This window comes from Mus caroli, unplaced genomic scaffold (assembly GCF_978045245.1).
Source record: "Mus caroli unplaced genomic scaffold, Mus_caroli_1 scaffold_2, whole genome shotgun sequence".
Classification (NCBI taxonomy): Eukaryota; Metazoa; Chordata; class Mammalia; order Rodentia; family Muridae; genus Mus; species Mus caroli.
In genome coordinates, this window is record NW_028227257.1 from 112,226,375 (window position 1) to 112,241,061 (window position 14,687).

General features: G+C 43.8%; 1 protein-coding gene across 2 annotated transcripts in view; it reads left to right on the forward strand.

The window, feature by feature from the left end:
• Stk39 (serine/threonine kinase 39) overlaps positions 1 to 14,687 on the forward strand; it is a 267,572-nt gene that overhangs the window by 94,760 nt on the left and 158,125 nt on the right. For both annotated transcript variants that reach the window (XM_085834808.1, XM_021156379.3), the window contains exons 6-8: positions 5,657 to 5,766; positions 6,092 to 6,193; positions 8,330 to 8,463. In XM_085834808.1, the coding sequence (XP_085690934.1) occupies positions 5,657 to 5,766; positions 6,092 to 6,193; positions 8,330 to 8,463 (346 nt within the window). The remainder of the gene's footprint in view (positions 1 to 5,656; positions 5,767 to 6,091; positions 6,194 to 8,329; positions 8,464 to 14,687) is intronic.

Here is a 14,687-nt window from a genome sequence, read left to right on the forward strand (position 1 = left end):
AACCTCAACTTTGGTGCCCAATCAGTCAGCTGAGCATCTTGCCCTCGTGCAGATTCTGATCCAGTGACTTCGGACTGGGACCTGAGACCCTGCATTTCTGAGATGCTTCCAGGTGACGCTGCTCATTCCAGTCTCTGGACTACATACACTCTGAGAGTCTAGACTGTAGAGCTTTAAAGATAGCTCTCTTTTCTATTTCCTAGAAGTGTGCTGTTCCGATCAAGGTTGTGGAATTATTGCTACAAATAGCAAGCAAAAGTTAGACTTTGCTTTCCGTGTGTGCTCCATCCCCCTTGAGACACTTCTGCAATTACTCATCTTGAGTTATGCCCCTGGCATTAAGAGCTGTGCTAATGCTGGAGCTGTTTTATAATAAAAAATTGCAATGCGTAGTCAACTGTTTTCTTGCTGATTTTTTTTTTCTTAAAACCAAATCCTTTTGGGGATTGCAGCAACTCTGGTCTTTGGTGTATTTGTTAACTCTTGGTGGCCAGGCAGTGTGGCAGTGCATTCGGTTGGGTTGGAGGGAGACAGGGGACTGTAAGTGTTAAGTCTTTGGGTACAAGTCCTAGAGTTGTTGTCTAACAGGAGATTAAGCATCAAGGACATTGGAATAGCTCCCGTATCCAGGAATCTTGACCACATGGTTTCGCAGTTGCTGCAGGGCATCGTGAAGGTCACGGTCTCTTTCCTGCTTCCTTGCTAGGTCTGCTGTGTTGTGTCTGGGTGAGCACCATACCTCTGTGTTTCTGACCCTGCTCGCCAGAACCCAGGCACTGCTCTCCGGGCCAGGAGCACCTGCCTTCTTTGGCTGCTGTTGCATCTGGCACAGGAAGAGGAGTTTGGGAGGCAAAGGAGCCCATTTAGGTGCGGGCCTTCCCACAAGAGCTCTCAGTCTGCTCCCCTTGCAGTCTGCTCCCCTCGGATCTCACTTGGTATCTTCTTACCTCCCCAGTCACTGTGCATGTGGCCCTGTGGCAGGCAGTTAGGCTCATTTTAGTGACTCTGCTGAAAAGCCACTGTCAGGATAGAGGGAAAAGTTTTCTAGAAGGAAAGGAGCCCTGTTAAGTGCAGGTGGCTGCTGTCCCAGGACTTGACCGCATCTGGGCTCTATCCCCTTTGCTATGAATTCTGAGAGTGGTGTTTGAGTTCTTTTGAGCAGCGTTCTGAAACCCAGAGATTTGGTGCTCACTTGGACACTTAAAGTGTCCCCTCTGCCTCCTTCGAGGAAGTACTGCCCCAAACTCTCCTCTGTTCTTTAGCTGCAGCTTTCCCAGCTGATAGGAAGGAGGTTGTGGCCTCCGGCTTTCCACTTAGACTTGGCTCTCAGTGCCCGGAGGCCCGAAGGCATTTTGAGGATGGCACGGCTCCAAGGAAGGTAGATGTCGCTGTGATCTAATTCATAAGCACAGATAAACTGGTGGACAAAGACCAGATTTAATCACTCATTAGGAAAGTGAAACAACTGGTTGGTTACTTGGTCAGTTCTAGAAGCTGGTGGCACCTGGCTGGCTCTTGTGACAGTTGGGGAACCTCACCTTGGGAAGAGGCAGTACAGGAAGCTGACTGGCTCCTCAGGCATGCTGACTTCTGGCCTTGGAGGAGTTTCCTCATTCCCCAGTGCCAATCTTGAGGGGGTTGGAGAGTTGATCAGAGTTTCAAGGTCAAAACTCTACTTTAGGAAGAATGACTTTAGGAAGAATTTGTACAGTGGATCACACTTGAAAGAGGCACACCTACACCTGACTCTGTAGTTGTGGAAACCACGCCTCTCCCTGGTCCTGCTTTTCTTCTGTCTCTAAGAAATGGGGGCAAAGGGGCAGCTGAGCGTGATCTGCTGTTGTTATTATTATTCATGTCTATTGCCCCATGCAAAGGTCACTCATGCATTTCCTCACGTCTGGTCACCCTGGAAAGGCAGTTGTATCTGAAGCACAGCTTTGTAAGCTCATGGTGTCTATCGAGGCCCAGGCCTTGCCTTACCGAGGCCTTGCCTTACTGAGGACTGAGCAAGATCCACTAATGCTGGCAAATATCTCAGGGCACATTGACACTGCCCCCCACCCCAGTATACACAGCACAAGAAACATGAGATACATTGTTAAAAACCACATGCTATAGTTAGTTGGTTCCTAACAGAACTGAGATGAGTTCGAATCTGTTTTTTATATCTGTTACTATATAGGTTGCACAGTAGTGATTTAAGCCACAATGTCCTCTCTGTGCTTGTTGGGGGTCTGTCAGTTTAAGGAACCTGTAGGGCTCAGAGAAGCCAACACTCCGGTGGGGCTGAGGATGTTAACTAGGTATTCAGAAGTGCATTTCAGTTGACAGCCACTCATATGGGGGTTGGAGAAATTAGAAAACAAAGCAAAATAAAAACAAACAAACAAACAAAAAGCCCCATCACTAAAAACTAACAACCAAAAAAACCCATCTTCAGGTTCACTTATTAAGAGATTGTTTTTGATGACACGAAGAGAACATTTGACTGGAGAACCGGGAACTCCTCTTTCTGAGATGTGTAATCACAATTTGGCCTTTACGCTGGGCAAGCTTGGACATTAACATTAATCCCCCTATGCTTAATTTTGATCTTCGCTTTCTTGTAGAAGGACTGTGATTTTATTTTCTGCCCTCTGTCGCTGTGTTCTTTGGCAAGTCTTGAGTCTTCTAGTTCCTTCCTCCTTTTGGATTCCAGTATCCACTAAGTCACGGGTCCTACTCTGTTAACTGCACCGTGAGTTACAGCTGCCTGTCCGTCACCCGTTTCCCCCCCCCCCCCCCCCCCCCCCCCCGCCGGCCCCTTTCCTTTCCTAAGCAGTTTTGAGTCTCTGTTGCTAGAAAAACATGTGCGTGATTTCTGACTCAAGGATGTCTGGTCACAATCAGCTGTATGCTGGCATCCCTAGGAGAACCCAGTTTCTCTCCACTGTTCTGCCCCCCACTTGTTCTCGCTGTCACATGTATACTGTCTGAACAGAACAGAATATACCTGTTTTCCTGTTTGTATAAGTGCACTGTGTTCTTCTGTCAGAGAGCTGTTTCTCAGTAGTATACATTGTTCTATGTATGTATTAGCCACACATAGTTACAAATTGTATCTATCCTGCAGTTGTAGGGCTGAGTGGATGGTAGAGTTGATGTTTTATGCTCTGGATTTTTTCCTTTTTTTTTTTTTTTTGAGCTCTAAAAGACATTTAACCATCTGTTTTTGGCTTTAAAGTAGATGTTCACAGCTGAGGCTGTGAACAAGTACGTGACACATATGAGTCATGGAAGATACATTGAAGAGGCATTGTCAATAGTTAATTGCTACTATGTATCTTCCTCTGCTTGTTGTCTTCTTCTTCTTCTTCTTCTTCTTCTTCTTCTTCTTCTTCTTCTTCTTCTTCTTCTTCCTCTTCCTCTTCCTCTTCCTCTTCTTTTTGCTTTTCAAATGTATAAGGTAAGCAGGTAGAATTTTAAGGAATTGAAGACTAATAACTATAGTTTAGTTGGATCACATCTTTAAATATTGCCTTTAGTGTAAGAATTTAATATTTCCCCAAAGCGGCCTTTTATCCGCATTATTTATAGATAATATATATATATATATTCAGTATTATATGATAAGATTATTTCAATAAAAATTAAGTGTTGAATTCTCTGTTGAACTTCATGTGGGAAATATAAGTTAAATTAAAATTTATATTTTTAAAAGCCTTAGAATAGTCAGTCATGGGTAACAGGTACTTTCAAATGACAGTTCACTTGATTCCTCTGTGAGCTACTGTGGTATAGTCATCCAAAGAATTTCAGAGTAGGCTCTGTATATGTAAATTAAATTGTATGGCATTTTTTTTCGAAATATAACTTACATTCATTATTAACATGCAAGTAGCAGTGTATCAAATATGCCATTTCCTAATTTTCAGTTCATTTGCTTGTAACTGATGTCCTGCTGGGAGATGAATATGTTTAACTGTAACTAAAGCCAACATATTTGTACTTATGGGGCTAGTTACAGTCTTACTAAATTATACTGCTGTGTTACAGTGCCGGAGGTCTAAAGCAAACCCGCATATGCCTTTGGTGTAGGTTTGTACTTGAGGTAGTTCTTTGTAAGTCCTGACAGTCAACAAAGGGAACCAGCAGAAGAGAATCCGGTCAGAGCAGCGTTGCAGTGATCATACTGCAGAGCAGCCTGCGATGTGTGTTGGCTTGCACCCTTTTTTGGCAGACAGAGTCTTACTATGTAGCCCTGGCTGGCCTGTACCTCCAAGTGCTGGGGTTAAAGGCATGTATTGCTACACCCTGACCTTTCTATCGACCATTTCACTCTCTGGGCATTCTTGATGTGACTGTTACTCAAGAAGTAACTATTCTAGTCCTGAGGAGTTGGCACCTTAATTTACAACCTGCTTTTACTCAATATGCAAAAATGTAAATGACGATGCATGCATTAATAAGCAGCAGCTGTTCACTGCTGTCAACTATAGAAGCTACTTTTGCAGATTTGTCTATATGCATATCTAGTATACCAAAGTAATCTCACACTCCAAATTTCTAATATGCAATGGGCGTTGGGAAGAGTTTGATGGTTTTGGCCAGTGTGACAGCTCCCTGGGTAAAAGTGATTGTCTCCTAAGCCTGAAGGATATGAGTCCGATCCCTGGAAGTCACGGTTGAGAGCCCTATATGAAGACGTGATCCCAGTGAGGAAAACCTGCAAGTCTGCGGCTTGCCAGGGAGGAGCTGTAGTCTGTAGCACTGCAGAAGCAGCCTTGATACTGTGGAAGATGAGAAGCAACTCTGACAAGTGGCCTCTGACCTCCACAAGTACAGCATGTGCATACACCCCTACACTGGATAAACTTAAGTGCACACCACAAGCATGCACACACACAGACACGTGTCCTCACGCACACATGTACCTAATCAATGAAGTCAAGTAAGAGATACATTTAATTCTACATATCACTCCATCCACACTTAATGAAAATTATCCAGGAAACACTAAGGGAACGGAGAGAGAACCAGTCTTTGCTGACTCAGCCCTTCCTTTGAGCAGCCACTTGCTTAAGGACAAACTTAAGCTTGTTGTGAGCGTTGGGCACCTGATATGTTGGCGTGCTTGTATGATTTTGGCCAAGGTATTAATATATACTATTTAGTCTAGGACATGATGGTATGGGATGAATTCATTTTTTTCTTTGTAATATTAACATTTTGAGCTTGGTAACTTAGAATTAAATAGGCTAGAAAATCACAATAAAATATAAAAACAACTATATTACATACTGCTCTTACTTCAAAAGATCTTAGATAAAACCCAAGACATTTTATATTCTGGGATTTTGAAATGTGTTTATGTTTTCATTGCAATTAAAGGAAACGGTGACTTTTTGTACCTGTTTAGTAGAAAACTTCCAATGGTTTGGTGAGCTTGCCTGGCCCATGGCCTCTGATAGCATGCTCTGCAGGGTAGAGAATGGCAGGTGGCAGACAGCAGGGCAAGCCTGGCATATTTCTGAGACCCTCCACGAGTGTGTTTACAGCCCATCCATCACTACCTAGGGCTCAGCAGGGAGAGATGAGAATTGATATCAGAATTGATGAGCCACGTGGAACATAAATTAAGGTGGGTTTTTGTTGTTGTTGTTGTTCTTTTCAGATTTTGGAGTAAGTGCATTCTTAGCAACAGGGGGTGATGTTACACGGAATAAAGTCAGAAAAACATTTGTTGGTACTCCATGTTGGATGGCCCCTGAAGTCATGGAACAGGTAAAAAAAATTACCTTGGTTGTTATAGTACAGGAATACATATCACTAATATAGCTATATTGAGTATGTCTAATTAATCTAACATAAAACAGATCTGATGCACTGCAGGTGTTAATATTTCATTTCAATCAACTATTATAGTAGAATATGTCATACATACAGTGTAGATTTAAATTCCTGATTGCTAGCTAGCCCTTCACAAGCCACACTGACATTTTATAAACAGCTTTGGCTATCTGACACAGTAGTAGATGTACTGATGTGTAACAGGCCTGCTACATGATTGTGAGTTATTTGTTTTCTTCATCTTCTTTTTCCTTTTTAGGTGAGAGGCTATGACTTCAAGGCTGACATGTGGAGTTTTGGAATAACTGCCATTGAATTAGCAACTGGAGCAGCGCCTTACCACAAATACCCTCCAATGAAAGTAATGACGCCGGGGAGACTCATAGGGTTGGAGCTGTGATGGGTTGGTGGAGGGTGGGGATGGGGGCATGGCTTCTTCAGGTCTCCTGAACATGCTTATTTTTCGCTTAGACTTGTGGGGGTTCTCAGGGGAATTCGGCCAAGTTGAAGGCTGACTCACGTTCTCTAGCGCTGACAGAACCGGTGTATGCCAGGCACTCTGCCTCAGTGCAGCTAGATGCGTGCCTCTGCCCTATCGACTCTTGAAAGAGCAGGATGATCTCAGGTCTCCCAGCACGGTCTAAGAGTGTATTAGAGGGCTGTTCCATTTGCAGATGGGTCCCAGGCTGCTTCCTTTTTTTCTTTTGAAAATAAAGATCATCTATTCCATTTTGAGCCTGCACCCAGAGCGTGGTGTTGTGGCTCATCTGATGGAATGAGTCACGGTGTTTTGAGGCACCATATACTTTGGGTACTATTTTCAGGTTTTTGTTATTCTCCTATCTGCTCTACCTCTGAGATAGAGGCAGCATTTCTAATTTTCCCCAAGTAGACTTTGTCTTGAGGCTGCCGTTGTTCAGGGCAAATGATGAAGATGTTTCATCAAAACTCTGGTCTATGCTGGTTTTATTTTTCAACTTTTCGTCTTTAGAAATTTTAAAAGGACAGAAATCTGTTCATAAATAGATCCCCTAACTCTAGTGGTGCTTATAAAGTGAGCAGTGGGGTGGAGCCTAGGGATAGAGCCAGTGCTTAGGGAATGTGAGGTTTGGGATTGAGCCCTGTTTGTTTTCTAAACTCCCCCGCCCCCCACCCACGCCTCCGTGTACTTTCTTATTGTAGGAAACTGCATAGTGCCAATAGAAATAGCAAAGAACAAATGATCTCTTTTAATGTTTTAGTGGTGTTACTTTCCTACTTAAAAACAAAACAAAACAAAGAAAAACAAAGCAAAAAATAAACCCTATTTTTTTCATGGTTTTCCCAGGACTTCCTTGTGTCTGTTTCTGTCTAAGATTTTAATATAGTTAAAATGTCAGTGATATACTCAATGCATGTACACGCAACTCTTTATGATCTCTTTTAAGCAGAAAACTTGACGTTGACATGTAAATCATAGAAGAGATTTTTTTTTATGGAAAATATATCAGAGGAACTGGAGAACTTCCTCTTTTATCCATCATTTATGTTCTCTGTTTCTTTCTCTCCCGGTCGGTCTCCCGTGTTTTTCCCACATGAGTCTGGAGAGGCACTTGTTAATCCCAGCTTGTCGCTCGCTCACCGGGAACTTCTTTCAGGAGCTCTCAGGAAGCCACGTTCTCCTTCTGGCTGTTGTCTTTCACAGACAACAGTCACTTTTAACATTCATCTATTCACACGCCTCAAAGTCTTCCAAAGGAGTCTTGACGCGTATAGCATTTGCATAAATTAGGCCTGATTTATGCATTAAGGAGGTTCATTCATTTTGTAGGTCAATAGCATGCTATACAGTCTACTCGCTTTTAATAAACGCTCCGCTTAGTGTGAAAGTTGAATTATTTCCTTTTGACTTGAAACTGTACTTTGTTTGGATATGATTATAGTTTTTTTGTAACTTATGGTTATGATCCCGACCATCAGTGTCTTATTACTTCATTTTTTTTAACCAGTCCCCTATAGCAGTTTTCTCATGTTGTGTTCCCTTTACCTCCTGGGAAGCCCTGGCTTTATTTTTAGGGTTGCTGATATGTTGCGGGGGGGTGGGGGGGTGGGGGGTGGGTGGGGGGGGTGGGGGGTGGGTGGGGGTGTGGGGTGGGGGGGGTGGGGGGGTGTTAGTACATCAGGTTCTTTGCTTATGAATGGCCTTCACACTTGAATGCCCCTTTGTCTCCTGACCACCACTCTTTCCCAATCAGCCTGTGCTGCAGCTACGTGTTCCCTGAGGTCCCGGGAGAGCCAGCGACTTCCCAGGGAACATTTTTTTCCCTGTGGCTTTGAGAGACCATTCTTAACGCACAGAACAAATTTCATAAGTTCTGTCCTTGAGAATAACCCAAAGGATAAGGAGGCTCATTAAAGTCATGGGGAAAGCATGCCTGCAGATGCTTTCTGTGGGAACGCTGATGAAAGTTCCATCATCATTCAACAGAGGGTGCCTCCTCCTTTGTTTTGGCTGCAGGTGCTAATGCTGACTTTGCAAAATGACCCGCCCACTTTAGAAACTGGTGTAGAGGATAAAGAAATGATGAAAAAATACGGCAAGTCCTTCAGAAAGTTACTGTCACTGTGTCTTCAGAAAGATCCTTCCAAAAGGTATGCCACTCTCGGAGTGGGAGCGAGTGCCCGCCTTTGAGTTTCCACAAAGCTATGTTTGTGGATGAGAAGAATCTACATTGCTCTGGCCTCTGTGCACCATCCTGTTAGTGGGAGAAAGCCTGAGGCTGCGGGGGTGGGGAGTGGGAGTGGGGGAGAAGCCCGTATAGCACTAGGGGGAGGGGGCAGGACTAGAGGAGGGGGAGAGGTGGAGGAAGAATTGATTCTGCTTGCTTGGGGTAGGCAAGTAGGTACTGTCACCAAGAGAAAGTGACAAAGCATATGTCAGAAGACGCTGGCAGGGGTGAGGGCAGCCGAGCTTACAACCTGCACTAGGTAGGTTGAGCTGACCTCCCAGGACATCCGGCTAGCTCCAGTCTAAACCAGGCCGAGTTACTGAATTTTGCATGAGCTTCCTTTTAGTTGCAGAACAAGTTGTTTGTGCCATTAACAGATTAGCAGCAGAGAAAAGTTTACCTAGAAAGATTAATCCTGTAAGCGGAAGCAAATGGCTTTAAATGAACTTAGTGTTTCCTCTGTATTCTTAAAGTTACTGCCCTGCACTGGAACAACTGTCATTTTGAATCTGTTTCTTTTTTTTTTTAATTTTTATTTATTTATTTTATTTTTTTGGTTTTTCGAGACAGGGTTTCTCTGTATAGCCCTGGCTGTCCTGGAGCTCACTTTGTAGACCAGGCTGGCCTCGAACTCAGAAATCCGCCTGCCTCTGCCTCCCGAGTGCTGGGATTAAAGGCGTGCGACACCACGCCCAGCTTGAATCTGTTTCTTAACTGTCCCTTTTTAATCCCGGGACTTTGAAATACCCATGGCATAGACAGTGGAACCCAGAACCCTTTATCATCTAAAGGAGAGTTTTAGTGATGCACATCAGCGGCAAGCCTATGTCTTGTATAGATTTGTCATCTCCCTAATAGTCCTGGATAGTCTATCATACGTTCATAGGTGCTGATGTTTTGCTTAGATTTAATAATAGTAATAAATAATAATATTCTGAAAGTTCCCCATTCGGGGATGGAACCCTGTTGTTAGAAGGCATTGCTTTATTCCAGTCATAAATTCTTCAATGTATTAAGCTTTTAAACTTTTTTTTTTTTTTTAAACAGCATTACGGTCAGTTAGGCGAGACTTCTTTAACTTACAAGCAGCCTCTGTGGTATTTTGGGACTATTTGCTATTGTGAGTTTTTAATTATTTCCCACCAATAATCCGCACAGGCTGTTTGTGCCCAGTGTTTCTCCTGTCCTTCCTTCCCTTTGGTGTTTAGGAGTTAGTCTTCCTCCAGTGATCTTGCCCTGGCCTTACTTGCCACTCTCCTTTTGGTGACAATGCTCTTAGATTTTAACTTTGTTCTTCAGCTTCTGCTTATCCTTTCCTTGTTGGAGGGGTGTCATTGCCACAAGGCAAAAAAAATCATGTGACAGAGAAGTGGTTGAGCCTCCCTCCTCACCTGGTGCGAGATAGCCTTGCATTTCTGCTTAGTTCTCTGTCTTTACTGACAGCCTCTGGCATTCTGGAATAAGTTGAGGTTCCACCTAGTGGCTGTGACAAGTAATGCCACCCAGCTCTGAAAGTCGTTCCCCAGGGTCGACTTGTTAGTGTGATTAAGTGACAGGTTTGTGATTTAATCCAAAGAAGTTAGATTTCAGTGCAGTGTATTTAACAGACATTTAAACGGTTTGGTTTCTGGAGAAATGCAGAGACTTTTCCAGGTGTTCTACACTGTGTGAGTTCTGAATCCTGATCCCCTCTGTGTGTGAGACAGTGTGTCCCTCAGTGAGACAGTGAGCAAGAGAGAAGAGAGGCAGAACGTTTGTGAGGCAGCCTCGAGTTAGGGTTGATGTGTGCGCGAAGCCTCTCCCTCCCAGCGCTGTTTAGCGTGTGTGAGCAGGTGAGGCCTCCTTGCACGTGTGAAGGTCGATGCAGCTGTTCTCAGCTGGAGGCGTTACAGAGCATTAGTGCGGCACCCCCGCCCCAGAGGCTCTGCCTGTTCATGAAAAAGGAAAGACCTTGAAGATGGATGTGAGGAAGAGCACAAACACACAAACAGTCATCAGGATTGCGAGTGTAGAAAAAGAATTATTGTTGATATAACATATCATTTAAAACACAGCCAGCATGAAATAAACAAATAAGCATTTATGCACATGACAAAATTTTGACATTTTGGTGATGTTTCCAGAGCAATTTTAGTCCAGAAGTTTTAGTCTGTTCTGTTCATGCTGTTTAAGGCTTTCAGCTTTCTCTCTCTCTTACTTTTTTCTTTCCATTCTCTTTCTTTAGTGTTTCAATACCTAGGGGAATTCCGAGCTCTATTTTTTTTCTCATTCTCATGACTTAGTTTCTTTGTCTATCTAATGGGTGTAGTAATTGTCGTTCAAAGGCTCGTTTTGAGGATGCGGTGGAGTGACACCCGAGAGTTGCCCACAGAGCCAGGGGTGAGCCCCAGAACTCAGGATATAGAGACTGCCATCATCATTTGCAGGGAGAATCGCTGCCATTTTGCTACTAATCACAGTACACTAATGCTGTATCTTTTAAAATCACTGTTACATGGTATGCTTTTGTTGATTTATACAACAAATTTAGGCTTTTAGAAGGACGCACATTCTTCTTTATATGAGGAGACTCATGGGAGTTTGCTGTCTAGAGGTGATTTAAATCCTCTGAAGAGAGTTTCAGGAACAGCAACCAGATTCAAGAAGGTTTAGGAGTTGTAAGAAAACTGGCAATTCTTGCGAGATTTGTGTTGCCTGCATTAGCTCTCCCTGCAGTCTTATGCAGTTGACAGGCAGCAAAACCCTACCTAGTGCTGAGGCATGACAACCAGTGACAGCCATGGTTCAGGGATAACCAGGACATATCTCCTCCTGCACTCCCAGGCTGGACTCTGCACCCTCCTCCTGACACAGAGCTGAGGTGTAGGAGCCCTGTGCCCCATAGAGGTTTGTGCGTTGCATAGCAGAATATCATGTTATTTCCTAATAAAATGAACCTTGACCGTATAGTTTAACATATTCGTAAATGATGGCAGCCTATAGAAAGAGTGAACAATTACTTTGAGCACTGGGGGCTGGGAGGGAGCAGTGGTTACTGTTGTATAGATAGATCTGTCAGAAGTGAGATAGACTGGAATATTACTTTGCCTAGGGAGGGTGGGAGAGCCGTGCACAGCAGTTCTGCCTGAGGTCAGTAAGGTGCTGGAGCTTATTAAAGCACGTTGTTAGAACTGTTTTGACTTTATAACACTCAATCCTGAATCCTTTGAGATTCATTTGAGTCTCCGTTGACTTTGGCCCATCCATTTGTCTTGGAGGAATCTGTTGAGGGATTTCCTTCAATGATGTGGGTACTTGAGGGCTGCATTGTTTTTACGGAATTCAGACTCAGTCATCACTCATAGCCTGGACTATTTCAGGGGCTGGTAGCATTTTTAGCATTTCTTGTAAAACAGGGTCCCCTGTTACATTACCTATGCACTGCTATGTGGTGGTTAGCAGCCACGTGAGAGGTGGGCATGAAGATCCCTTGCTCCAGTAGAACTCAGAAGGCAGGCAGGGTCGGAAGCTGCACAGAGCGTTTCCTGGTTGTTTCTGTGAAGCTGAGTTCAGCAGGCAGCAAGCACCTCCGCCTGCCTCACACGTTCCTTCCTTCCCCTCATTTCTCCTGCTTTCCCATTCCCCTACTTTCTCATGGAGGGAGCTTGCCAGATGTGTGGTTTTACTCTAAAGCTATGAACACTTGGAGCTGACTTCAGTACAAACCAGTGACCTGCTGTTGAATTGTTCTCTGTATTGGAGTAGAGTGACCTGCAACTTAACAATTGTGCCTATTTAAAAAAAAAGAAAGAAAGAAAAAAAAAAAGAATGAGGGCTTTTTAAGCCATCCCTCCCTTACTTTATGGTGTCATTGTAATGGAGGATAAGAGTGGAGTGGAGGGGGCAGAAAAAGGATTTTCTCTGCAATATGCTTTCCCCCTTTATATTTTTGGTTGCCATAGAAATGACCTTTCTCAAGAAAGGAAAGAATTTTCCCAGTTCCATTTCTCAAGGTTAGTCCAGCATTCTGCAGCCTTCTCTCTACCTTGGTTTAACATTTGACCTTTGGCGTGTACGAGGGGATCGAGGGGTTACTCGGGAAAGGGAAAATCATTTTGGGTCCCCAGATGGGCCCCCTCCCCTGTTCCCATTCTTTGTTTTGCTAGCCAGAGCCTCAATGTTAGTGCCTCCCCTCCCACCCCCCTCTGCTCTTCCTCACTGTGACGAGCAGATGCTTAGGCCTCAGTGCTGGCTAAACTTAGCTGCAGGAGTTACGGTCCTGCGCTCAAATGTCTACCAGCATCGCCTTCACTTCACGCTGGGGTGTGAAATTAAGCTACAGTAGCCCACTGTTCTGTGCCAGGCACTGGGAATATAAAAATGAATCCTACAGGCTCCTTTGCCTTGGAAGGGCCTGTGACATGACTAAGTGGAGCTATCCTGGACAGGGATCATAGACTGAGATGAATAGAGAAGAGGAGTGGGAAAAGCCCAGCTCCCAAGCAAGCAGCAAGCAGCAGCAGTTCCCAGCAGAGTCCTACTCAGACAAGATGGGAGAGAGTGTCCAAAGAAGTTGACTTCCGAATTGTTTCTTGACTTAGGAGCAAGGTGTACTGGTTGGTTATGTGAAAAGTTTTGAGTCAAGAAAAGCACTGCATGCTTGTCACAATCTAACAAGGGACAGGTAAGAACCCCAACGTAGTTGAAGGCAGAATTGCACGAGGTTGACGGAGATAGACTCAGAGACTTTGGGATCATTGAGCTTGGTTTGGTTGCTTCCAGGAGGCACACCTCTGAGGGTAGGCAGCACAGACTGATGAGCAAGACGAATAAATATACAGCAGAACAGTAATCGATGCATTATGTAAAATGGCCAAGTCCTTTCTCATCTCCAAGTTCTTTGTTTTTAAACAAGATGCAGACTCATGCATTTAATGAGTTTGCCAAGGGATATGGCCCTCCTGTTGCTTAGACCTTTATTTAATCAAAGCAGGTATCAATTAGCAACTGTTTTAGTGGATGCATGACTTGGGCTTCTTCGAGAAGGATTTTATAACTAGCATTCTTGAAATATAAAGGAAAAAGTGGTAACACTAAAAATCTGCCTTGCACAGAAATACAGATTTTGACTGTCAGACTAAGGCAGGTGCTGGCACATTTTAGCAGTAGCTGCCTATCATTTTGGCACAAGGACACCTCACCCCAGTATCACTCTCTTTGTACTTTAGCTAGCCTGTGAAAATATTAATATCCCATGATGCTTTTGTCTCCCTTCCCATTTACCATTATGAAAATTTTACAACATACAGAAAATGTGGGAAGTAGCTCAGTGTTTGCTCCAGTTCCCCTATCCCCCATCCCATCACTGTTAGCATCCCCACCCTCTGGGTGTTCTGTTTATTTACTGAATTATTTGAAAGTAAGGGACCACACTTCACTACGTGTTTCTTCCAAACAAGGTCATGTGCCCACGTGATCATGATGTTTTTCCTTGTGATCACGTGATCACTTCAGAAAATGAGCAATACACACACACACACACACATATATGTATATTTTTATTTTTTTTATTTTTTTTTACAGGCTTCTTCTCTGTGGTCAACTTATGTATTTCTAAATGTTCTTTGTAAATTTTGCTCCTTCCTTTCCAAACCCAGTGTTTGATCAAGGATAATGAGCTGCGTTTGGCTTTGTATTTTAAGTCTGTTTTGATCTAGAATGCTTCCCTCATCTCTTCTCCCTTTTCCTCTATCATCCTGAAGATTCTCCTGCAACCTACCCTTCACCCCATACTCCTAGTTCCTTCCTCTTCCTTCCCCCCCTTTCCTTTTCTTACTGTAGGACATAACCTGCTGGATGTTAGGCAAGTGCTGCTCCATTGACCAACATGTTTAGCCTTATCTGGATGAGCATAATTAGGGCAGCTTCCCCCCCCCCCCTTGTACAGACACAAATAGAGAAAGCTGATGCGAAATGGATTCCTAATTAAGGGAGTATTGACAAAGGAAGCTATTCTTTATGGACGATTGTCAGTTGAACATAGAAGGAATGCTAAAAGTAGGAAATCAATGTCTGGCTACCTCTTGTGAAATATTTAAGGCAAAAATGGTAAGCCACAGGGGAAGGGTTTCAGCAACAAGATATCTATACAGCACGCCAAGACGCCAC